General features: G+C 40.8%; 1 protein-coding gene and 1 long non-coding RNA gene across 2 annotated transcripts; one reads left to right on the plus strand and one right to left on the minus strand.

Annotated features, from left to right (window-relative positions):
- Positions 1–25,708, minus strand: LACTB (lactamase beta). Its single transcript, XM_038420128.2, has 6 exons — positions 25,392–25,708; positions 24,014–24,080; positions 20,353–20,543; positions 19,622–19,979; positions 16,840–17,005; positions 1–1,092 (listed from the first exon to the last, which is right to left on the minus strand). Exons 1-6 carry the CDS (start codon positions 25,653–25,655, stop codon positions 561–563), a joined length of 1,578 nt encoding a protein of 525 aa, XP_038276056.1. The 5' UTR covers positions 25,656–25,708; the 3' UTR covers positions 1–560.
- On the plus strand, positions 8,119–10,753 carry LOC122455983. Its single transcript, XR_006274542.1, has 2 exons — positions 8,119–8,746; positions 8,869–10,753. It is a non-coding gene; the product is annotated as an uncharacterized LOC122455983 (long non-coding RNA).
- Positions 25,709–26,959: the final 1,251 nt, after the last annotated feature.

Here is a 26,959-nt window from a genome sequence, read left to right on the forward strand (position 1 = left end):
AAAAATACTGGTGAACAACTTTGGCCAGCATAACTGTGAAAAATATATCATGGCAATAAAAGAAGTCAGTCTTGCATGTTGTGATTATCTGATTCTATACAAGTTTTCCTTAATTTTACTACATTTAAGGAAACTATTTATTTGCTAATACAGAAGTGTCTAGAAGACAAGAGTAAACATCACCATCTTTCTGGTAAAGGCCAACAATAATACTTATTGATCTTGACTGGTCAGTATCTTGGCTTAATAAGAAAAAACATTGCTACAACATTGGTGATTTGCGTGAGTGATTTACAAAATAACTGTTCTCTTAGAATGCCTTTTTTTTACCCCTTTTCCATAAGTTAGCAACTACAGAGCTACTTCCCTGAGCGAAGACTTCCAAATGCACAAAAATGTAGCACCACTAACAAAAGTCATATAGTTTAATTTATTTACAATCTGATAAATGTGTATTCCTAGCAATCTTGGCACTCACATGTACCCTTTTTAAAAACTTTGTTCCTATTTCAATACTACAGTACAGTTATTCAGACCTACGCTATATTTTAATCAAAGTATCATGCCAATTTGTCTTTATCAAATTCTTTTCCAATCTTTAAGGCAGTGCTATTGAGAGAAACTGACTGCATATTACAAATAATGTTAACAACTACTCCTCTGGGAGGTGTCACTAACCCACTGTTTATAACCTCAGAGTCCAACTCTTCAGGAAGAATAAGCAGGACACTGCTTGCACCCACTGCTCCACCAGTATGGGAGATGTAGTGTCGCTGCTGTCGGCAAAAGCCATATTCTTGCTGTTTCTCCACAACAACCCAACCCATTGCATATTTACCATCCTTATCCCACGATGCTTCAGTGTTTGGCACTGGGGTCCACATCATTGTAATAGTATCTGGTTTGAGGTAGCCAGGAAGAAGTTTGTTGGTATAGTTTTTAAACTGTCCAACTTGATAACTGTACAGCAAGGCATTTCCAAATTTCAGGAGGTCACCTGCTGAAGAAAGAAAGCCGCCACCCGCCCACTTGTAGGAGTTGTCCACATAGGGTGCATTTACCAGCCGTCCTTTTTTGTTGCAAACATAACACCTAGAATTAAACAAGCAAGTTTTAATTGTCACCCTTAAATATAATGGAAATAATAATCTTTTAAATTTCTAGGTTATAATAAAAACAAAACAGTAATGAGATGGCACACACTCAAGACACTGTGCAATTGAGTCCAATTTTAATACTGGGAGTTGTAATTGCCATGAACTAGATACTAGTTCAACATGCTGGATTTCTGGTGCCATGGAGTTTACAGCTACCAGAGATTAAAAACAGCTTGAGAACTCAGGATACAAAAACACACCAAAGCTTGCTCACCTTCCACAAGCACAGAAAACCCTAAGGCAGTAGAGCATAGTTCTGCAGCCCAGGAAGAAAACGACAGAGAAGTAATGAAGTAAGAGTCTGTAGGGCAATGTAGGAGATTGGTTAGGGGAAGGATAAAGTATGTGGCTTGTAGTTCAATGGCCAATAGATGGCTAAATACATATGTGTGCATAAAGGCAGTAAATCCACAGTGACAGTAAATTCTGCTAAAATGGATCTCAGGACTCTTGCTCTGATAATCTGACCCAGTGGGTGCTATTTGTCCCCAAGAGCATGTGTTTCATAACAGACAAAAGGACAGTGAGTACTAAACTTTGTTCAACATCAGCGTGCTCCATACACTGCAAACTCACTTTAGGGATGCATTTAAAATGACTAAAACCCAAGTTCCAATCACCTTCAGAGTTTGCAATCCACAAAAGTAAGTCACACCAAATGTACCATGCCTAGGCTTAGCAATACTGATAGAAGCATGTCATGGACCTGCCTGAAGCTGGGGGGGGGAGGGGTCCTGTGAAGTGAGCATGCCTAATTCAAAGTCCAATTAATATTGGACTCATGATGGCCTGTCTGGGCCTCACATGCCACAAAATAAATCAAAAGTGTCTCACTGATCTAAAAGAAGAGCGGTCAGAATTAGCCCCTGACAAAGCCTGGTTTTGTGGGCTAAGGCAGAGTGAAGAGCCATTCCTCTGCTTCACCCCAACTGCCATCTAATAGCAGCCACTCCTTATCATCTGACCTGCTGATCCCTGATTGGCCTTTGCCTGCTCCCTGCCCTTCTAGCTGCTAGAGGACTACAACTTGCTGGTTCCGCCAGCAGCTGACTGTGGGAGGCCTTTCTAAACAACTGGAAGTCCAAACTCATTGCCCTTCTTTTCCTAGGGCAGGTTGTACCAAGTAGTGAGGTCTCTGGCGGTGGGCAGCAAATGCCTGATACACCCTATCACAGAGAGTTATAAAGTTATAGATTAAAAGAAACTCCTGAACAGCACCAGCCAGAGAATTAGCCAGCTGCAAACAGAAGCAGTTGCAGCAGGTATTCAGCCACAGTGGAAGACCATCAAAGTCCTTGCAGCTGTTTGTACTCTAGACATTCTCTTCCCTGTGTTGATTGTTTGCTCCAACCCTCCGCACCCATGCCTCCCTCCATCTGCCTTTCATGTTCCTTTTATCCTTCCCAGCAATTTTCTCCTCCCTTCCTTTGCATTTCCATTTAACTGATCTCCTAACAAATCCCCAACAAAACATTTAAAGAAACCCAATCCCTTCACCGCCCTCCCCCTCAAAAAAATCATGGCACTAATAAGATGTTTTCAAACCATCCCTGTTCATTTGTACTTGATATCCCTTTCCCTAATGCCTTTTCACTCGTCTATTTAGGTTGTAAGCTCGTTAAGACAGGAACCATCTCTCTAGGTATGTTCAGTGAGTGCCTAGCACAAACTATTCTCAGTTAGCCTCTAAATTCTATTGTAATACAAATAAATAATAAGAATTTAAACCTAGAACTTTAAAATAGAGCTGAAAGCCTACTGTAAAGGCCAAGATATAGAAGCAACAAGGAAATCTGGAAATAGCCCTGTGAGTAAATGTTACTCTGTTACCCAGGGTTTTCAGAACCCAAAGCAGTGGTAACTTAACTGTTTCACTCCGGGTGGTGTCAGAAATAAATCAATGGGAACACAGTGCTTCCGGCTGATGAAAGACCAATACAATTAAGCATGCTCTTATCTAAAACTATAATTTATTAGATTAAAATCACACACAGACACAAGTAATAGGTTTAGAACATCCCAATTAATTACCTAGAATCTGAGATGGTATTGAGTAATTAACTAGTGGTCTGCAATGGCTAGTAGCTTCCCCACCAAGGAGCATGGTGTCAGGAAAAAGTCTTTCAGGAAAGCTTCAGACAACTGCTCCAAAGTACACTATTATCTAATCTTTTTAGAACTAACTTTTATAAAACACATAGCCCATAGTGACTCCTACTTCTAACTTCACCTCTTCTAACTTCAATAAATTACTCATCCACAAACATTCCTAACAATCTTAATCATAATAAACTTCTATATCAAAGGTGCCCAAACTCAAGATCTCCATCCACTTATTTTCTTTCAGTCTCAATTTGTTAACTCTCTTCTTCTCCCCTCCTCCCATTCTGATTAGCAGAAACTGCAAGCCTGCAGCTAGTTTTGACCTTGCCTCCAGAAGCCCTACTTGTTCAAATTAATCAACTATATTTTATTAATTCATGGTGGCTGAATGCACACAATAAGGTTGCAAATTAGCTTGATCAAAATCTGGGGTACACCCTCCCAAATTTGGGGCAACATTTTCGCTGTTTTTTCTTACGCAACCTCTTATCAGAAAAGGAAATTAACCTATCAGACATGTAGGCATTCTCTAGCCTGCTGGGAAAAGCTAAACAGAGCTGAGAAAGGCTGTTTTTGAGGGTGTCACAAGATTTTCCTGCCTGAAGACTACAGACCAGACAACCTCATACAACATGACTAAACATCCCCCAAAATGAGCATGTGGGAGCAGATCTGAATGTGACCCCCAAGGATTGAGACTAGAATCTGAACTCACCCATGAGAATGCATAGACCAAAATGTCCAGTGGCCACCTCGGGCAATACAAGTATCCACAGAGAATTTTACAGGTTATGTGCAAATGGACTGAACTGAACTACTAATTTTTTGTAGCAGTTTGTACTGATTGCCGCCACTGATCAGTTGTTGAATAGTTTGTAATGCCCCACGCCTCCCGTCTGAACACTCCATTCTGGTTTCTTCTCTTTTTAAGGTCCATGAGATTCCTTCCCATAGTACTGGGCCAGCTCTGGCTGATATTACACCCCAGCATGCTCAATTCTTGAGATAGATAAAGTGGGTGAGGTAATGTCTTTTTTTCCTGGGACTGATACAGCTACAACACCGCATACAATTCTTGTCATGTTAATACTACCACAGAATCAGCAGAGGGGATCAGGTACATACTTTTTTTAAGCTGTATGATATGGTTCTGACAAGTTACTTTTACAGCAGAAGAAAAATAAATTAATTACATGTAAAAAGATGATGTATTGCAAAACTAAAGAACAATGGGAAAGGGCACTGTTACACAAATTCAGGAGGCAGAGAACCAAAAAAAAGTAATTGGTTCAATCTGCTGCTGTTTTTCAGTCTCATTATAGGGCTATTCGGAGTATACTGCTAAGATCAAAGAATTAGGTGACCTACACCTAAAACTTAGGTCGACCGAGTTACGTCCATCAGGGATGTAAACAATTCACACCCCTGAGAGACATAGTTAAACTGACCTATGCCCCAATATAGACACCGCTAGGTTGATGGAAGAATTCTTCTATTGACCAAGCTACCACTTTGTGAGGGAGCGGATTTACTACAGCTATGGAAAAAACCCTTCCACTGCTGTACCAAGTGTCTACACTACAGCTTTAGAACGGTGCAGCGGCAGTGCTGCAGCTGTGCCACTGTAATGCTTGTAGTATAGACTTGCCTTAGAGAAATAAGGGATGTGACAGAATCATTAGGTTATCCAATGCATCTCCCTTGCCAGTGCAGGACTGCTCCTCAGACTATGTTCACTAGCATTTTGCCTAGCTTTAAGTGTTTCAGGTGATAGGGCTCCCACTAGTTCCTTTGGGAGACTGTTCTACAGCCTAATATAATTATCTTAACTGGTTTAATCAAGAGCAGCCACAAACCAGAGGAAAGTAACAGGAAACCTTCTGTACTTTTTCTGACAAGCAGTGTTACTGCAGAACAAAACCAAAAGCGATCCACATGCAATGCTAGACAGGTGAGACACCTCCCACCGCAGGCCAGAAGGCACAACAAATAATACTGGGTGCGAGAGGCTCCAACCACTAAGAGTACAGGCTGTAATTATGATGGTGCTGCATCAAGTTCTTTGGGAAATACTGTGCCTGATGTCTGCACCAAAGAAAATGAATGACCTGAACTTTCATAAATAAATCAGAGTAGGAACACAGAATGCGAGTGTGTGTATGAAGGGAACCTCTCCATTGTGACCAAATAATTGGAAAGATGTAAGATGGAATATGTGGAATCTCAAAGCTATGTTAGAAGGGTAAGAATCATTTCATGCCGATGGATGGATACGCAGTGGACTACTCAGGATCCAATCAGAGAAAATGGGGTCACATTAATCTCATCCAAGGAAACATCCAAGTGTGCACTTGAATATAATCCACTCAGTGAAAGAATCATTAAAATCTGTCTTTGAGCAAAGCCAGTCAGTCTTTCCATCTAACAGGTTTACACCCTACACGAGTTGAAGACAACGTGATTAATGAATTCCATCAAGGACTACACTCACTAAAACATCAAGTAAAGATATCACCCTTGTAACTAGGGACTTGAATGTGAGCAATGGAGCTGTAGGCTCTCAAAGAAGTAATGGGAAACAATGGTCTGGGTTCACAAAGTGAGACATTTAGCTGTAGTCTGCTGCTCTAATCTAGTGGTTCGCAACCTGTCCAAACTACTGTACCCCTTTCAGGAGTCTGATTTGTCTTGTGTACCCCCAAGTTACTCCTCACTTAAAAACATACAAACTCTGACATAAAAATACAGAAGTCACAGCACACAATTACTGAAAAATTGCTTACTTTCTTATTTTTACCATATAATTATAAAATACATCAAATTGGAATATAAATATTGTACTTATATTTTAGTATATAGTATACAGAGCAGTATAAACAAATAATTGTCTATGAAATTTTAATTTGTACTGACTTGGCTAGTGCTTTTTATGTAGCCTGTTGTAAAACTAGGCAGATATCTAGATGAGCTGATGTAACCCGGAAGACCTCCTGGCTGAGAACCACTGCTCTAATCATCTGGTCATTACAAAAAACTATCTTCACCCAGCATCCTAAGTGTTTGTACACATGGAAGTCACCTGATGGTAAGACAAACAACTAAATCAGCTGTTTAATGATACAGCAACACTGAGTGTGGGCTGTGGGTCAGATTATCAGCTGTTAGCTTCAAACATAAAATTAAAACTACAAAAGACACCTCTTAACCAACCTCAGATATGCCGATGGTACGATACTCTTTGCTACAATCACCGATGCAATGAAACAAATGTAAAAAGAATTAGTAAGGAATACAGACTATTCCTGAATGCAACAAAAACAAAATTATGTACATTGACATGATGACTAAGAAAGCAGGATGGAAGCAGACATCTTGATTAACAGAAATCTGTAGCGGCAGCAGATTAATTTAATTAACTGAGATCATATATATATATCCAGCCAACGAGGCTGTTCCAAAGAAATCAGAAGACAACTAGGGATCACTTGCTCAGCTATGCCCTCCCTTAAGAAAGTACTAAAAACAGTGGCATCTTGAAATGTACAAAGGTGTGACTAGTGAAAAACCTTAATTTATTCCATAGCGATTTATGGGTGTGAATCATAGAAAGTTAATATTGTTGTTAGGAAGAAAATAAAAGCTTTGAAAATGTGGTACTGGGAAAAACTCTTGTATATCTTCTGGATGGGAAAAAAGATGAATGCAGATGTTAGAAGTATTACTGGAGAGAAGCAGATCCTGATGTTGGAAATTAACATGCAATCTTATGTATTTTGGTCTTATTAAGCATAGAGATGGAAATAACCTTGAGAAAAAAATTAGGGGAGGAATGGTGGAAGATCATCATAGCACGGGACAACCAGTGAGGAAATGGTGGATGGTTTGTGGCTGATCGTGGGAAGGTCAGCTACTGAGTGCTCAAAATTAGTGCTGGATCACGAAGGTTTAAGGCAGGGCTAGTCAACCCTAATCACCAGTAGGGTTGCCAGTCCTCCAGGAATGGCCTGAAGTCTCCAGGAATTAAAGATTAATCTTTAATTAAAGACCGTCATGCGATGAAATCTCTAGGAATATACCCAACCAAAATTGGCAACCCTAACTGTCAGCCACTTTTGAACAGATCCTGAAATCTTTTTATCTACTTGCCATCATTATTGTTGTTATTTTTATTATTTTCTCTGGAGCCTGGACCTTGACTATCCCTTGATCAAGTAATTTGGACCTTGACAAAAAATAAATTGACTACCCCTAGCTTAAGGAAATCCTGCTATAATGTCATTGATATTCAGACATGAATAAATCGGTTTACTTATTAGTGTAACTGTCTGAATGTTTACTATTCAACCCAAGTTTCTCCTTTCTTCATTTCATCTGTTTCTCCTAGTACCACCCTATCAAGGTAATGGGACTTTGGCCTACAGTGGAATGAACATCTGTAAACAGGAGGTATTCCAGAACCACTTCTTAAGACATGCAACGATCTTGCACAAGATGAAGACTTTGGAAATCACCACTGAGAACTACAAACTGGGATGATCTATCAGCAACAATGGAAAAGAGCCACTCTTGAATTGTGTCTCAATAACTCAAATATTTAATTGGATTATTTTACATAATATCTGAGAGGTGTAGGGTAACTATTTAAGAAACGAACAAGAACTGATTTAAGCTTTGCCACGGACTTATTATGACACTTAACTGCTCTAACATTCCTTATCTACAATAGTGATAATACCTCTCAGAGGTTTTTCAGTTTACTTCAGTGCTATTGAATTAGATCATAAATATCATGAAATAAGCCACAGGGTGGCAGAGTTTTATAGTTTGAGAGCTATCACTACCATGCATCTGATGAAGTGAGCTGTAGCTCACAAAAGCTTATGCTCAAATAAATTTGTTAGTTAGTCTCTAAGGTGCCACAAGTACTCCTTTTCTTTTTGCGAATTCAGGATACTGCACCTTAAAAAAAAAAAAAAAAAAAGTGGGAATTTTTCTCCAGAATCTAAAAATTAAATCTTGGGTTTAATGATTTCTTTTTTTATACAGTTCCCCAGAATTCATGTGGGCCCTCCCCAGATTTGGACTTTCTAGCTGCAGAACTATTCAGCTAGCTGAAGGTACACGAGTTAAACAAGAAAATACACCAAACTATTTTTGACACAGAGCTGTTCTTCAGGTCTGTGAAGGACACTCAGGCCTGGTCTACACTACAGAGTTAGATCAATGCAAGAAAGCTTCCACTGACCTAACTCTGTAAGCGTCTACACTAAAATGTCGCTCCTGCCGATGTATTTTGCCCACTATGCCAATTTAACTCCACCCCTGCAAGAGGCGTAGCTCTTAGGTTTACATAGTTAGGGCGACAGTATCAGTGCACACAGTGTGTTAGTAAAACTTTAGTGGCTTCCAGGTCGTGTCCCACAATGACCCATGTGACCGCTCTCGTCACTGTTTTGAACTCCACTGCCCTGTGGCCAGATATGCAGGTACATGCCCCTCCCCTTTTAAAGCCCCATGAATTTTTGAACTTCCATTTCCTGTTTGCTTGGCTATGGAGAGCTCACAGAGCAAATACTCAGTTGACCATGTCTGCTCCATGTCTTGCCAGGATTACACAGGAAGTGGTTATCTCCTGGGTCTGTAAGAAGCAGCAGCTGTGCAGGGACAGCTCTGATCCAGATGCAAAAACATCAATATCTATGAGCAGATCGTTCAGGACATAGAGGAGACAGGCTACAACAGGCACATGCAGCAGTGCTGCAGGAAAGTCAAAGAGCTGCAGCTGCAGGCATACCAGAAGGCAAGAGAGGCTAACAGTCGCTCTGGTGCACAGCCGCAGACATGCCATTTTTACAAGGAGCTGCATGCCATCCTCTGAAGTGACAGCCCCCCCGTCCCCGTCCCCCCCAAGGGCCCTGTGTATACTTTGGAGGACTCAGTCACAGGCCACCAGAGTGAACCCTGAGGATGTGTTTGATTCCAGAGCAGTCAAGCCAGTCCCTAGAATCCAGCACAGGCGAGCCTGATGAAGGGGAAGGAACCTCTGGTTAAGTATGTACTTTGCTTTGATCTTGCAGGGACACATCTGTTCATTTACTCTTTTTTTAATCAGGCAAGAAGAGGCAGCGAAATAACAGATAGCAACTCCACCTCTATCTACTTCTCATTCCTCCATACAGTTATGCAGAAGGGTGCCTTAAGAATGATTTGTGTGCACTGAGATGTCCTGTGAACCCTCCAGAGAGATTCTGAGGAAACTTTCCTGAAGGTAGTTTGCAATCCTCTGCTGAAAGTTTCTAGGGATAGCTGCCTTATTTCTTCTGCCACGGTCAGATACTTTTCCGTACCATTCAGCAATTCCTTCAGCAGGCACCACTGCAGCACACTGGCAAGCAGCATATATGGATGTGATCTGCAGTCAGATGCATGCAGGAGTTGTTCCCTTTCAGCCTCCATTACCCTCAAGAGTGAGGGATCAGCTAAAATCACCACTGTCTATGGAAAACGGTGCCAGTATTCAGTTCAATTGCCCTATCCACATTTACCCCTTTCTTCCCCGGGCTGTACTCACCATGGTTAGGACTGCTGCCATGCTCTATGAATCCCAAGCAGAAGTGATAATGTAGTGCTTGTAACTTGTATAGATCAAAGGTAGTGAATACATTCACAATAGGACCTCTGTGCACTGTATTTTTTGCAGCTGGAAATGTAGTCTTGAGGATCTCTCCAGTCACACCAGCGGAGCAGCTCAGTCAGATAAGGAGAAGAAGAAAGGGGATGCAGGACAACATGGTCCAAGAGATCCTGCAAGCCTTTGGTGCTGCAGACACTAAGCAGAGGGCTCACAGGATCATGCTTATGGACAGAATGTACAGGCATAAATGTACATGTGGACAGGAGAAAAGCGCAGGAAAAGGAGAGTGACATGCAGCAGGAGATGCTACCGCTTTTCAAGTGGCAATCAGATATGCTGGACAGTCTTGTTGACCTTCAGGTTCAACAGATCCTTGCTTGCCTCCCTCTGCAGCCCATATAGACCTGCATTACAGAACCTCCCTACACCCCTTGCATTCCAGGTGGCATTTGGGGCCCCTGCACTACCCCTACCACTCCACCATAGGGGAGAGTACAGACAATCAGGGCCATATATACCAACTGTGTCTCTGTAGGTCTTTGAGAAATGGAAATGACTGTTCTTTCCCCTTCAAAGGTTCTTTTCCTGTATTTATCAAGTTTCATTCAGTTATAAATATATGTTTGTTTACATGTGTTTGGAATAAAAGTCTATTTATGGAAACTTAATTCATCTTTATTAGTTCACAACATATGCTGGCTGGGGCTGACATCATTCACAGCTAATATCAACAGGTGCATCTGCTATGCTATATTACTACACACACAACACTCATTACAAGGTTCATACTGGGGTGCAAACTCCCCCCCACGTCCCCCATGCCAGGCACATCACACAATAGCAACGCACATTACTGTGACTCATTATTAAAATGGTCTTTCAAAGCTTCCCTGAGCTGCATAGCTCCCCACTGAGCTCTTCTTATAGCCCCGATACCTGGCTGCTCAAAAAAAATCAGCAGACAGCCATTCCACCTCTACTCCAGTGGAAACTTCTCCCCCTTTGCCTCAGAGATATTATGAAGATCACAGCAGGCAGCTATAAGCACTGGGATCCTTTTTTCACAGAGGTCTACTCTTGTGAGTGGACAGTGCCAGCCACTTTTCAAGTGTCCAGAGGCACATTCAGCTATCATTCTGCACCTGCTAAGCCTGTGGTTGAAGTGCTCCTTGCTGCTGTCAAGGTGTCCAATGTACGACTTCATAAGCCACAGGACTACGGAGAACACTGGGTCTCCCAGGATCACTATTGACATTTCAACATCCCCAAAGGTAATCCTCTGGTTTGGAAAGAAAGTCCCTGCTTTCAGCTTTCTGAATAGGCCTGCGTTCTTAAAGATGCACGCGTCATGCACCTTCTCTTACCATCCCGCATTGATGGCGGTAAAATGCCCCCAATGATCCACCAGCACTTGCAAAACCATAGAAAAGTAGCCCTTTCTATTGATGTACTCTGTGGCAAGGTGGCCTGCTGCCACAATAGGGATATGCATGCCATCTATCCCCCTACCACAGTTCAGGAACTCCACTGCTGCAAAACCATCCACTATGTCCTGCACATTGCCCAGAATCATAGTCCTTCATAGTAGGATGCGATTAAAGGCCCTACACACTTGCATCATAGCAACCCCCACAGTGGATTTCCCAACTCAAAATTGATTCCCAATTGATCAGTAGCAATCTGGCATTGCAAGCTTCCACACAGCGATTCCACTCGCTTCTTCACTGCAAGTGCAGCTCTCATTTTGGAGTTGCTGCACCAAAGGGCTTGGATGAGCTCCACACACAGTTTCAGGAATGCGGCCTTGTGCATCCAAAAATTCTGCAGCCATTGCTCGTCATCCTATACCTGCAACTATGCGATCCCATCAGTTAGTGCTTGTTTCTCAGGCCCAGACTGCTGCTACACCATCTGACCAACCACCATCTTGAATTGTTTCTTTCCATGGCGCACAGCAAGCCAGCCTGCATGGAATTGTCATCTTCCCCACGGCTCTGCATATACTGCAGAAACAGGTGCGTTGTGCTCACAATCCTCATTACAATAGCGCAGAGCTGTGCAGGATCCATGCTTCTCACAGAGATGGAAGACACTGATTTGCACAGCTTTTGAAAAAGGCATAAAATGTTATGGGATGCAGATAACATTATGGGATGGAGAAAACTGCATCATGGGATGTTGAAGCCATGTTCCCAGTCACGTCTGTGAGACTTGTTTGCCCCCTAAGGCATTACAAACCCTTCCCAAAACATCCTGAGCTAGATAGTGGTGAATTGCACAACAGAATACCTATCCAGGGTGCACTGCTGCCTGCATCGATGCAAGTGAGGACACACGCTGCCGACACAAAAAGGACTATAATGTGGACATGCAAAGGGGATTTAATTACTATGGCGGCTCAGCAGTTTTACATGAGTTACCTCTGCTTTCTGTTTCAGTACTCAATGAAATTGTCTTGCTTTCTAAACAAAAAACAAAAAAACAAACAAACAAGTCAGGGCAGAGCTGATCTTGCCTGCTCACCAAGTTGACTCACTACTGGTGAGATCACTTTCAAAACAGTATTTTTCATGCTTTTGGAAAAAAAAAAAAAGACTTAAGTAACCAACCAGCCAGGGAAAGATTATGAAAACACAGGAAGTAAAAAATGATACAATGATAAAATAATAAAGTTACTAAAATGAAATAAAAAAGGGACAAAAAAAAGTGGAAGGGAAAGAAAGGAAGAGAAAAGAGAGTTTAGGAAGACATTTCAAATTAATTAACTTTCACTTTGAATAGTTGAATGTGGTAACTTGGAAGTGAAAATAGTTGTGCAGATGAAGTAGTTTCCAGCAAAGCTGGGAATACAGGAGCCAAGAAAGAACAAATCTAAGGAGAAGCAGCAAATAAATTCTTTCACAGTTTAAGTGGAAAAATGGAGCCCGCATTTTGGCATAAAACCCCCACCCTCTAAGTAAAAATAGAGGCCTGTTAGTTGATTAGTCTTAGTAGTTCTTATACTTTACCCTGCAAAGCCCTGGCTAGTGGTCTGCAGAATGAAATATTTTGAAAGTCAATAATAATAGGGCCTTGGGGTACTGAGAAGGGTGATAGACTACTAGGGAAGCTCTCTTATAAACAGATCAGCAGAATAAAGAGATTGGAAAAATTCTGGTTTAACTTTAGAAGACAGCCAGAGTAGTATTGATCAGATGCAACACTTACCTACATGTAAAATTACCTGGGGTGGAAAAGAAGAATGGTTGGCCAAGGCTTGCATTCACCACCCTTCCCCACAATACTAGATATGCACGCTGTTACCTTATGTTTTGTCAACTCAAAAAACTAAAGTCTCATCACTAGTGCCCCCCCCCCCAAAAAAAAACAAAAAAAACCCCACCACACTAAAACCAAAGGGCCTGATCTCGCCAGTTGCTAACCAACCTGCTACCCTCAAAGTGCTCAGCTGGAGTTGCAGCATGCTCAGCAACTGGCAAGATCAGTCCATTATAACTACATTCATGATCGCAGTGGCTCACCGACTTACAGTTAATTTGCCACTACTGTATTGAAGCTTAGCCAAGCACATCTTTTAGGAAAGAAGTGGTTTTATATTTTGCTACACCTTGAGAATTGATGGAAGTTACTTAAGCAAGTGAAATAAGCGAGTTTCCCAAGAACAGATAAATTGGCCATGCAGTGTGACCAATTTCCTTAACACATTATTTTCTCCTCCTCCATCAAAGCAATGAAATACATTAGGAAAAATAATTTTTATAAGTTGAGCAATAGGAGCGTTGCCACATACATAAACAAACATTCTAACTACACATACTACCACCAGCTAGTGATGTGATTATGGTTATTATCCATATTATTTTATCACCGTCTGCAATTTGTTCTAATGTGCATTTGTAAAGGGGCTGCAAAATTCAGATCACAATATTGTAAATTAAAAAAAAACAAAAAACTAATGTCTGAAGCAGTAATACCAATACACTAGTCCATGTATACACATTTGAATTAAAACGTAACAAACTTGTATAAATCTTGAACTTGAATTACATATCTTTTCATAGGAGTACTATTTCCACTGCTTTAGAGTTAACCAAAAAAAAAAGTTAACTTGGATAACCATTCTCCATTAAGAACACAAAGTATTTTTTCCAACAGAGGAAATCTGAAAGCTGCATATCAAACTCAGATACCCATGAGGCTTTTCCATAATCTGCTCATGATACTCAGTCAGAATCCTCGTCCCGTGCCAAAATTTAACAGCTGAATCAACAAATCTCAAGTTCAGTGCTTGTGGGTGATTTTTGTGACTAGGTAACTCAGTAAAATAAGATTGGTGAGGGAAGCAGCAAGAACGACTCTAACCCATTAAATAGGAACGCATACAAATTCCTCCTTAACGTTCTTAAAAGCTGCCAAAATGGCAAACTATTAAAAGGTTCTTTTAGATATGGATATTTATAAGTGTTCTGGTGCTGTCATTGGCATTTAAAGAGAGTCTAATTTATAAATAACTGTGGAATAATATAGTATTCTATTAGTAACAGTATATTACTGTTCCATGAAACGTTTTGGAGGTAATTTTAGAAGCATATCGTGGAGTCTACATACTTTACAATTAAACCCCTCAATTTTTTTTTTCCAGTTTAAGCAATATTGCAATCAAAGATTTTGTAAACTTAAGTCCATAAGTATTTTATCAACTATAATGGATTTTGAGTCTAAAAAGAAATTTATTTTCTTTATAACTGGTGTTCAGGTTCTATGAACATACTCTCAGTACATATAATAGAAGCCTGATAAAGAACTTGAAATCATTCTTTATGATATGTAGGTTCAAGTGACATAGGCAGATTAAAGATTTCAAATAAATGAAAAAAGAGGAGATTCGAGAAATCTTCTAACGTACATTTTTGGAGAGCAATTAAAATGAACAATTAAAGAAATTGATGCAACTATCTCCACTATAACAAGATTTTATTGTTTATACTCTTATAGAAATAATTGTAGCAGTATTTTGGGGGTTATTATATCCTTATTTTCCCTTCACTTCCTCACCCAACTGAACTAAACAAATGTGAATTTCAGAATTCCTACCTCTCCCTTCTTAAAATACATACTCTCACAATAGGAAACAAGTGTGATCAATCCTTAAACATTAGGACTTGAAAATAAATTTGAACTTATGGAATCAATATTGCAATACTAGGGCAGCAATTAATCACAGTTAACTCATGTGAAAAAAAATTAATTGCAATAAAAATTAATTGCAATTTTAATCGCACTGTCAAACAATAGAATACTAATTGAAATGTATTCAATATTTTTGATGTTTTTCTACATTTTCAAATCTATGAATTTCAATTACAACACAGAATACGAAGTGTACAGTGCTCAATTTACATTATTTTTTATCAAATATTTGCATTGTAAAAATGAACAGTACTTTTCAATTCACCTCACACAAGGACTGTAGTGCAATCTCTACTGTGAAAGCGCAACTTACAAATGTAGACTTTTTTTGTTACATAACTGCACTAAAAATCAATGTAAAACTTGAGAGTCTACAAGTCCACTCAGTCCTACGTCCTGTGCAGCCAATCGTTAAGAGAAACAAGTTTGCCTATATTTACAGGAGATAATGCTTCTGATTTACAATGTCACCTGAAAGTGTGACCGATATTCGCATGACACTTTTGTAGCTGGCATTACAAGGTATTTATGTGCCAGATATAAAAAAGCTAAACATTCGTGTGCCCCTTCATGCTTTGGCACCATTCCAGAGGACATGCTTCCATGTTGATGACACTCATTTAAAAAAAAAAAAAAAAAAAAGAGAACTGTATGTCTCCTGCTCAGTGTTGTACCCACATTCTGCCATATTTCATGTTATAGCAGTCTCGGACGATGATCCGGCACATGCTGTTAGTTTTAAGAACACTTTCACTGCAGATTTGACAAAACGCAAAGAAGGTACCAATGTGAGATTTCGAACGATAGCTACAGCACTCGACCCAAGGTTTAAGAATCTGAAGTGCCTTCCAAAATCTGAGAGGGATTTGGTGCGGGGCATGCTTTCAGATGTCTTAAAAGACCAACACTCCAATACGAAAACTACAGAACCTAAACCACCAAAAAAGAAAATCAACCTTCTGCTGGTGACATCCGAGTCAGATGATAAAAATGAACATGCATTGGTCTGCTCTGCTTTGGATAATTATCGAGCAGAACCCATCATCAGCATGAATGCATGTCCTCTGGAATGGTGGTTGAAGCATGCAGGAACAGATGAATCTTTAGTGCATCTGGCACATATATATCTTGCAATGCCGGCTAAAACTGTGCCATGGGAAAGCCTGTTCTCACTTTAAGGGGATACTGTAAACAAGAAGCAGGCAGCATTATCTCCTGCAAATGTAAACAAACTTGTTTGTCTGAGCGACTTGCTGAAAAAGAAGTAGGACTGAGTGGACTTGTAGGCTCTAAAGTTTTACGATTTTTTAGTGCAGGGGTTTTTTTTTTTGTTTTGTTTTACACAACTCTACATTTGTAAGTTCAACTTTCATGATAAAGAGATTGCACTACAGTACTTGTATTAAGTGAATTGAAAGATACTATTTTTTACAGTGAAAATATTTATAATAAAAATATAAAGTGAGCACTGTACACTTTGTATTCTGTGTTGTAATTGAAATCAATATATTTGAAATAGTGGAAAACATCCAAAAATATTTATATAAATGGTATTTTATTAACAGCGCGATTAATCACAATTAATTTTTCTAATTGCCCTACATAATGCCATTGTTCCAGCCAGATGATTAAGAATTTTAAACAAATCATTTCATCTTTAAATTAGCTTTTAAAACACACATCAATCAACAGTGAAGAACTTGAGCAAGCAGTTGCCAGCATAGAAATACAGGGTGCAATTTCATTCTTATTTACCTTGCTCTATTGTATATCATTGATTCATTGTCATCCAACACAGTTGCCAGCATATCCAAGTCATGAAACATTTGCAGCATGTAGTCTGTAAATTTACATCCTGAAGCTCTCTCCACCACAGCACTCAGAAGGGTAAAGCCATAAGTCGAATACAAAAACTGGCTTCCTGGGGGGGGGGGGGGGGGGGGAAATGGAAAGAGAGAAAAAAAAAAAGACAGGTTATTTACATACCACTTGAATGAAAAGTTTGTTTGTTTCCATCTGCAATCTTTTCTTATGAAGTTTCCTATTCAACAAATAAAGTTTTTACACAGGGATCTGTATGCAACTTTGTCAGAACACACTTATTCCCAATACATCTTATGCCATCACACTATATCAATATTAGATTCTCCACAGTGTAATCAGAAACAAAGAATTAAAAATTATTATTCTCTTTTCTATGTTAACTCTACACAGAAATATAGCATCAACCAAATTCTACTCATGTGATTAGGAAGACCTGCATTTATTTTGTTCTTTTTAATAGCTGCTATTCAAATACCCATACTCACCAGAAGACAAACTAATAAATAAGATTTAAGTATGTAACAGTGATAGATAAAACTTTAAGGGTAAAAATAAGGTAAATGCAATTAAAAGCCATGCATGGCACTGAATAGTCAACCAAGGAAGTCTTATTTAATCTATGTTAAAATTTAAAATAAAATAAAGACCCAGAACATAACCATAGGAATTGATATAGAGGATATAGACAAAGGTCTAGTTACTCCACTATCCTGTCTCCAACACCACATACCTCACATGTATGTGCAAGAAACCCAGAGTAGGCAAATGTAGAGCAATCTGACCCCCATGTTAGGTCTCCTCCTAATCTCTGTTAGAGACTGGCAAAGCCCTGAAAGCATGAGGTTTAATGTCATTAATCTTGTGGAAAGTTAGTTTTGGATAGTTTTATTATCCATATAAACAGAAAAATTTTAAAAAATAATTGGATACGTTCTTGGCCTCAAGGACCGTGGCAATGAATTCCACCATTTAGTTACACATTGTGTGAAAAAATATTTCCTTCTATTGGTTTTGAATTTCCCACTAATGAAATTTCATTCAGTGTACCCTTTTTCTTGTGTTATGAAATGGGCAAAGAAGTTCCTGATCTACCCTCCCTATATTGTTTATACTTTTGTCCCCTCTTATTCATCTTCTTTCTAAAATAAACAATTCCAATCTTTTCTATCTTGTTTAATAAGAGAGTTTTTCCACACCCTTTATCATCCTTAGTGCTCTTCTTTGAATCCTCTAGTTCTGCAATATCCTTTTAGAAATGTGGTGACCACCCCTACACACAGTATTCTAGATAAGGCCACACCATTGATTTATATAGAGGAATTATAATATTTCAACAACCCTTTCCTTATGCAACCTAACATTTTGTTTACCTTTTTGACTGCAGCAACACGTTGAGCAAAAGTTTTCACAGTGCCATCTACAACGATGCCCAAGTCCCTGTCTTGAATTGGTACAATTTATAGGGTTCTAAACTACTGTATGAGTAGTTTAATTTTCTCACTCCAAACGGCATTACCGTGCGTTTATCAGCACTGAATTTCATTTGCCATCATGTTGCTTGTTCACCTAGCTTGTTTAAGACTCTGAAGTTCCTCACTGTTCTCTCTGGCCTTGACTAACTTAACTTGCGCAAAAAGAAAAGGAGTACTTGTGGCACCTTAGAGACTACTACTTTTCTTTTTGCGAATACAGACTAACACGGCTGCTACTCTGAAACCTAACTTAACTTTGTTATCTTCAAATTTTGCTACCTCACTACTCAATCTCCATTTCCATATAATTTAAATAATTATAAAAAACACTACAAAATCTAGTAGGAATTTGTGAGTCACTCTGTAATTAGCCTTTGGCAATTTGAAAATTTAGTATTTAATTTTCCTTGTTTTCTGTTTCTTAACCAGTTCTTGATCCACTGATTAAAACAACTTGTTTGGTTGCTTACCTACCCTAAAAAAAAAACACTCATGCTGTTGTAGGAAGAAGAGGCAAGAGAGCCAAAGAAAACGTCAATTAAGAAAAAAGACTTATGGGAAAAGATTGATTTGACTGATCTTACAAGTTCTCCATATTGAAATTCAATCAAAGGTCATGTGTGTGTTACAGTGAGTCAGCTAACAAATTTACAATATACCTTAACCTTTCTAATTCAATAGGCAAATTTTGTAGCATATGGAACTATTTTGAAAAAACTCACTTGAATCTATTTCTACCTACTCTCCAGGACTCTTTATATTCCATCTAAGGGCTTATCTACACAATTTTTCTACCTCTTTATCAGTCTACAAACTGATAGTTAAGGCTGTGCAACTCCTAGTGTGAATGTAGTTATACTAGTAGAAGGTGTGCTTATAATCAGTACAGTTTATTTCTGAAACTATGAAAAATAAGTTACTCTGAGATAAGCACCTTTAGAGCGATATAATTGTATACATACCAGGGGGTTGTACTAATGTAACTATATTCAGTAAGTTTCCCAATTTTTTTTTTTTAAATCCTTTGCAGGGCATATTTAAAGTGACCAGATAGTTAGAACATGGCTTGAACACTCTTTTGAGGCTCTCATTGGATAACAGGAAAATGAATCTTCTGGTTTCATCTCAGTAAAGTCTCAATCCCACATAATGTAACCAGACAAACTACAATCTGACGTATACTAAAAATCTAGAACTTAAAGAAAAATACTAACTTTTGATCAAACAGAATAGAATCTCACCTGGTTTAAAGAATAAAGGATCATTTTTAAATATTTTCAATGAATCAATCACATTTTCAAATTTTTCTTTCAAATAATACTCTTCATGTTCAAATTCCTTTGTTCTCTTGACAGGTTTTAAATTTCGGCCTTTAGCTTCACCATGCTGTTCTGACTTAGCTTCAGCAAAGTCATTTTTTTCGGTGTCTTTATCTTCTTTTTCTTTCAGTTCCTTCTCCTGGTTAGATTTTTTTACATCTTGCATTAGTTTAAGAGTTTTATTGGCCTTTTCCTTCTGTTCCTTTACTTTTGTAATATCCTTCTCATAGTGACGAATTCCACTTAAATGTGAAACTAACAATCTTGTGGTAATGGTGACCTAGTTTAAAAGAAGAAGATTAAGTGCATGCTTGCTTAATGAAAGATACTATACAAGGTGAACTTTTATTTCTACAATTTATATATTGGTATGTTACGAAAAAATGAAGAAATAAGAATTCCTAGCCATTCTTTCTATTGTAAAGCCAGTGAGAAAAAATATTTAAATATTAGTCTGAAGATAGAAAATTTCCAACATTCCTTTTTTCAGTAGCATGTATTGCTTCCTGCCCCTACTTTTTTTAACTTATGTGTGGTGCACAACATGCATAAAGCTGTGTGCACTTGAACCATGTAGGTGGATAGTGAAGGTATGGGACAGACATGAAACTCAGACAACCAACAATGGTTACAGAACAAACTGTCCCCATTACCTTTTCACCTTCATATTCTTTTTCTGGAAACTCAGGAACATATTTCTGCACTGGAGCATCTAAATCCAGTTTTCCTTCTTCCCACAGTTTAGCAACAGCCATCATTGTAAGACACTTGCTAATACTCGCAATTCGCATAATTGTCTCTGGTTTACAGATTACACGGTTCTCTACATCAGCATAACCCAGACCTTTAGGAAGAATAAAAGGTCACTGTTAGTGGGTTTACATATATAGAGAGAATTTTTTGAGATTTTACAATGTTCACAAACTTTAAGAAGTTTACCAGAATTCTCCAGAACATTCTGCAACATCCAAGTAAAACAAAGGCATGAAAGGTGCTATTTTCAAAAGTGCTCAGTGTTGACCTAACTCTGCTCCCATTGACATCAACAACAGTGATTTCAATGGGAACAGAGTCAGACCATTGAAGAGCGTTTTTGAAAATACATCCTACATTACGCCTTTGAATCACACTGACTCGTGACAACATGAAACTTAAGACTAATGTAGCTTAGTGAAAAGTTAAAATTATATCTTAAGGGCAGACAAGCTTGTCTCTCTCACCAACAGAAGTTGATCCCATAATAGATATTACCTCACCCACCTGGTCTCTAATATTCTGGGACCCATACTGTTAAAACTATACTGCATTCATCCTTAAGGGCAAACATTCAGTGGAAACCATAACCTAGACTGTCAATCAAGTTAAGTGCCCCACATTCATAAATTCATATCTAAATTCTTTGAAAGAGCTACTGTGAATTACTCCTTTCAAAATACAATGCAACTTCTATACAGAGAAAATAAGATCAGTTTAAAAACAGGAAATTTACATACAACCGTACAGCATTTAACTCAATTAATAAAGCTTAACTACATAGTGGTTTAATAAATTATTTTTAACCTCTTCAGATATAGACTTAAAGAGGGCTCACATCAGAAATGAAGAAAATTCAGTAGTCTCCACCCAGTATATTTGTCCTATATCTTAGAACCACTGCATAGTAGTGTGCAATTCCACAGAGATAAGATCAGTAGTGGACTCACCAGAGTGTTATATTTCAATCTGCACTACACTGGTTAAGTTGTATATGGAACGTTGCAGTGCACTATTGGTTTATTTCTGATCTAGATACAGCACACTTGCAAAGACCAGTTTTATTAGCCATATGTGTCTATATATATAAGTGGAACACAGTCCCCTAACATGCTGCACTCTAGTGATGAGATTCTCATTAAGCACTAAAACTTGCCAAAACACAAGGAAAGGAGAAATCAGATGGGCAATATAGACTGGTCAAAGTCCTCTCCTCTAAAGGAAGCTGAAACCCAGATGTTTATGTTGTACTACTGAGAGCAGCTGCTGCACCCCTCCCCATTCAACTGTCTGCAAAAGTAGCACATCCAAGTCTAAAATCACTATGATCAGATGGGCAAGAAAGCAAATCAGGCAGAATTTTTACAGAAAACACAAATTTTGTTATTTTCCATGTTTTTCCCTTCAACCTCATGACTTCATTTTAAGATAATGGTGCTCTCCTCTGCCCTGTGGATGAAGGTGTGGGAAGAATCTATCACAACCTGCACCCCTTTATGATATTATTGCTTATTATTTGTATTACCACAGTGCCTAGGAACACCAATCATGGAGCAGGACTCAACTATGGTAGGCACTGAGAGTTCTACCACTAGCTAATATCTTTCCATGTCTCCAGAAGGAAGATTCTGCTGAAGCAGCAGAGAAGCATCAATTCCTCCTTCTCGGGTCAGCTGGTGGCACTGACAGTTTCTCTTAACACTGCTGCAAAACCTTCTCAATTGAAAAGCATAATCTGAGGAAATTTTTTTTTGTGGCAGAATTTTCACATGCCACATTTAAAAAAAACCCACCAAAAACACACTCTGTGGCAGCAAAAGGCACATGAAAAATGGAAATCAGCTTTTTGAAGGAATACCTGAAGATTCTGCCACAAACTGGCTTAAAGTGGAAAGTCTATTAGAATCTTGCTAATGAGCCTTTCAGGGACTCTATAATTGCACTTTAGCAAAGTGCATTACTGTTTGTTTCTGTTATCTTAGTTGTCTGAAACAAACATCAAAATGTTTTTGGAAAGATAAGTAAGTAGGGTCAATAAAGATCAATAAATAAGTCTTCATTGGAATTCTGTTCAGACCTATCTAGACATGTCTTTTCAGGAAGATCTACATAACCTGCAAAATAATTTACAACTATTTAAAGGATTACAGCTGTCAAATCTCAACATGTTCCCAAAGGAAGACTAAGCACCACTCCACTAGCATATGAAATATCACTGAATTGGAACCACTCAAGTTTATTCTGACCATTATGTAGACTCTCAAAGAAAGATTATGTCTAGTATATAATTGTAAAATATCAGTTGTTTCTCAAGCAAAGCCAAACACAATCAATTTAATATCTGTAGATATCAACTATTTTATTTCCACCAGCAGCTGCATAAATATGATGTAGTTCTGTCTGAAAGAGTACCTAGCACACCTAGCAGAGCGAAGGAGAACTTTGGGGGGGGGGGCGAAATGTATGACAGAATGATTGTGCACAGCAGGTATTCACTTAGATGTAGATCAGGAGAGAGTCCAAGGAAATATTCTCTTTTTTTAATTACAATATCCACCCTCTTTCATGAGTCTCCCATACTGCTTACTGGGGGGGAAAGCTCTTCTGTAAAACATCTGCAGAAAGAGTTTGGGAAAGACTTTATTAAGCAAACTTAATTTAAGCCAAGTTCAGCCTAACTCAACAGGGTGTGTACCAAGCTAAGTTTGGATTGCTAGTTATCACTTATTACAGCTAAAATCAATTATGACTGACAACAGCAAACCTCATAATTAGTTACAATGTAAGATAGACCTATGCAAGCATGACTAAAGTACATTACCTCCCTTTGGTAAGCCTCATTAAAGTCAGGCATTTTGAGCCAGTTTATAGTCAAGACCACAGACTTAAGCCTCATACTGAGGCATTTCTTTTGACACCACTCACCTTTTAGGAATTACCCTATCCCATTTTAGATCACTATTCAACTGTGCACATACTGTAATGCCTTCAGAGTGTGAAACTTGTTCCCCTCCCAGTAGTGGTATAGGCTTTTTCCTCCACACTTGTCAACATGCTTTATAAACAATCCCCCAAGAAGGTGTTTCAATTACAACCACTACTATCTTCTACAGAGATACTTTATTCTTCCCTTTACTTGAGCCCACCCCCATTTTATAGATTTTAAGGCCATAGGGACTATTATTATTTCTTGTTGTCTGTAGTTTTTAGGGCAGATTTTATAATACAGGCAGTCCTCAGACTTACAACACAATTGGTTCCTGAGAATCGCGTCATAAGTCGAAAACATTTTAACTAGAATCCCATAGGAACACTGTGGGATCGAGTGTCGTAAAGTCAGAACCGACATCAAAGTTGGAAAGGGACGTCAATTTACAAATGTCAAGTGCCGTTCTGTCGTAACTCGAATGTCAAAAAGTCAAGGACTGCCTGTACTTTATGATTGTGAAGTTAATGGACAGCACCTGGCACAAACTGAAGAACAATAATTACTTAAGATTTGTGACCCAAATGAAAAATTAATTTTAAAGAACATGAAGAACTGAGTTCTTGTATACCAACCTTCTGACCATACTTCCTTTCCATCTACAGAAACTCCAATTACTATGCCTGGGGCTCCCACTTCATCCTGTTACAAAAATACTACAATCATTAAAGGGCTCTGCTGCTTCAGAACTCAAACATACATTCTACTTTTATAGGATTTAGGATAAGCAGTGTTCCCAATAAGCACGTGATTATTGAAATTACTTTGTTTAAATACCAACTGGGCTCAGTTTGTACAAATCCCCTTTGAAAACCTGCAGATATGTCGTGCTGCTGGACAGCTACAATGAGAGTCCAATGAGTTTAAAGACTAATTTAATGCTAATTACACCAACTGCAGATAGGGAACACAACACTTTTCAAACGGAGATGCAATATGTGAGTGATATCACATGACAGTCAACACAGATCATTTTAGTGAGTCTGGGATGTTCTGATTTAAACTACTCCCTGAAGCTTCCATTCCAAATTTTCAGAAGAATCATAACATTCTATTTAGATAGTTCACACGTCTCTGTGCTCTCCCCCAGTCCTTCAAATAGTCCCCTGAGGTCACATGTATTCACTACTAAAAGATACTTTTACCACTAGTGTCTGTTAGGCCTGCACTGGTTTAATTAGCCCCTTTAAGGGCAGCCCTTCTTGAAGTAAATGAATTCAGTAACTGAAATGCACTTTCAGACCCTTCCTACAGCTCTTACATACAAGCAATGATGACATTCAGTGATTTACTGTGAAATCCTGATGTGAACAGACCAAGCAACATGACAAGCCGTACAGAAGAAAAGTACAGACACATTCCCTGGGCTGGGGAGAGATTGCACTCGTCAGGAACGAGACTCCTACCAGTGGGCTGACTGGCTGGGGTTGTTCCCCTCTCCTCCCCAGTGACCTAAACACTAGCGATTAGGTTTCACAGAGGAAGTTTTTGAAAGTGCTCAGACACACACACACACACAACACTCAGCGAAGTAGTTTAACGAACACGTTCAACTTCATAACTACATTTGTCTCAAACGTCTTCCCCCTGCAAGCGACACCTGAATTCCCACCAGGTGAGTAACGTTGCCCGGCGCCAGTCTCGCTCTGCCTGCGCACCAAAGTCCTGCAGGAGCAGCCGGTTTCTTATGATTTCTTTTTGCGCAGCGCCTAGCACGGGGCCAGGGGCTCCTTCTCCTCGCACCCTACGGTCATTGCAAGGCTCTCTGGGGCCGTGCGGCAATGCCAGCAGGCGGCGGGGGCGGAAGGGGAGCAGCAAGAAGCGATTTTAAGACAAGCAGGTCCAGCTGCGCCCTGGGAAACACGACGCCAAGGGCTACTCCTCTCCTTCCCCTCCCCCGGCCAAGGACGCCGGGCCCGCCCCTCCCCCCCAGAGGGACCCTGGCCGCGCCACCTTAATCCTCTGCAGCAGGTCCCTGCTGCTCTCGATGGCCCGGGCGAAGCCCCTGGGCGGCGGCGGCTTCACCTCTCCCGCCGCCTCCGGCCGCGGGGCCCCCTCCTGCTCGCAGCCGGCCGCCACCTTCACCCCCAGGGCGAGGCCCAGACCGACCCCCCAGCCCCAGGCGCCGGCTCCCCGCGGTGGGCACGGGCCGCTCCCCAGGCGCTGCAGCCGCTGCTGCCCCGAGACTCGGCGCAGGGCCCGCGCCAAGCGGTGCATGGCTTCAGCCCGGCCGCCGCCAGGCAGGAGCAGCTGCTCCCGAGAGCTCGGCCGGCCCAGCCCCGAGCACGTCGAGTGAGGGTGGAGACGGTGGCTTCTAACCTCTTCCTCCCCCTGTGCCCATCCCCCCTCGCTTCCCTGGCCCCCTGCCTTCCCTCCCCCTCCCGCCTGGGCCTTCTCACCGGCCACAGCCTGGGGGCGGGGCCGAGGCCGCGGGGATGGGCACGGGCTCGGGCTCTCAACCTTTCCACACGGCTGCCCCCTTCGCCCTTCCCAGAGGCCGGTGTGTCTTGCGTAGCTCAAGTTTCACTTCCCGTAAAAAACGACTTGCTTACAAAATCCAAGGGAAAGATACAGAAGTGTCCCAGCCCACTACTGCTGAAAGATCGCTCGCCTTCCGTGTTTACCATAGAACTAGAAAACAAATAGGCTGGACTATAGCGAACGTACATTTCAGTGTGACACCTGAGCCTTGTCTGAGGCCCGCGCCCCGCCATCGGGGCTAGGGTTGCCAGGTGTCCGCTTTTTGACTAGAACGCCGGGTTGAAAAGGGACCCTGGGGCTCCAGTCAGCACCAATGACCGGGCCACTAAAAGTCCAGTTGGCAGGGCTAAGGCAGGCTCCCTGCCTGCCCTGGCTCTGCGCGGCTCCCAGAAGCAGCCGGCATGTCCATCTCCTAGGTGCAGGAAGGCCACAGGGGCTCCACGGGCTGCCCCCACCCCAAGCAACAGCTCTGCAGCTCCTGTTGGCCAGGAACCATGGCCAATGGGAGCTGCAGGGGTGGCGCCTATGAGTGCGGGCAGTGCACACACCTTCCAGGCCCCTCCGCCTAGAGCCGGACATGCTGGCCGCTTCCGGGAGCTGCCTGAGGTAAGCGCCACCCAGCTGGAGCTACACCCCACACCACCTCCTACACCCCAAGCCCTTGCCCCAGCCCTGAGCCCCCTCCTGGACCCCAAACTCCTCATTCCCAGCCCCACCCCCAAGCCCACACCCCCAGCCGGAGCCCTCACCCCCTCCTGTACCCCAACCCAGAGTTCCCTACCGTGAACCCCTCATTTCTGGCCCCACCTCGTAGCCCGCACCTCCTCCTGCACCCCAACCCCAGTGAAAGCAAATGAGGGTGTGGGAGAGTGAGGGGAGGGAGTGAGCAGGGGCAGGGCCTAGTAGAAGGGGCGAGGCCTTGGGGCTGGGCAAGGGTGGCCCGTTTTGTGTTATTAGAAAGTTGGCAACCTTACTGGGGCTGAAGCATGGAACTTTATTTTCTGGTGCTCTTTGTGTCATGCGATCCCAGGCAGTTGCTC

This window comes from Dermochelys coriacea, chromosome 10 (assembly GCF_009764565.3).
Source record: "Dermochelys coriacea isolate rDerCor1 chromosome 10, rDerCor1.pri.v4, whole genome shotgun sequence".
NCBI lineage: Eukaryota > Metazoa > Chordata > Testudines > Dermochelyidae > Dermochelys > Dermochelys coriacea.

Excerpts from the sequence above, each read along its gene's own strand:
- LACTB (XM_038420128.2), bottom strand. The coding sequence starts at position 25,655 with ATGCACCGCTTGGCGCGGGCCCTGCGCCGAGTCTCGGGGCAGCAGCGG. Across the intron at positions 24,081-25,391 it reads ACCTGCTGCAGAGGATTAAG|GATGAAGTGGGAGCCCCAGG; the intron begins GTGGCGCGGCCA and ends TTTTTGTAACAG. Across the intron at positions 1,093-16,839 it reads ATGATATACAATAGAGCAAG|GTGTTATGTTTGCAACAAAA; the intron begins GTAAATAAGAAT and ends GTTTAATTCTAG.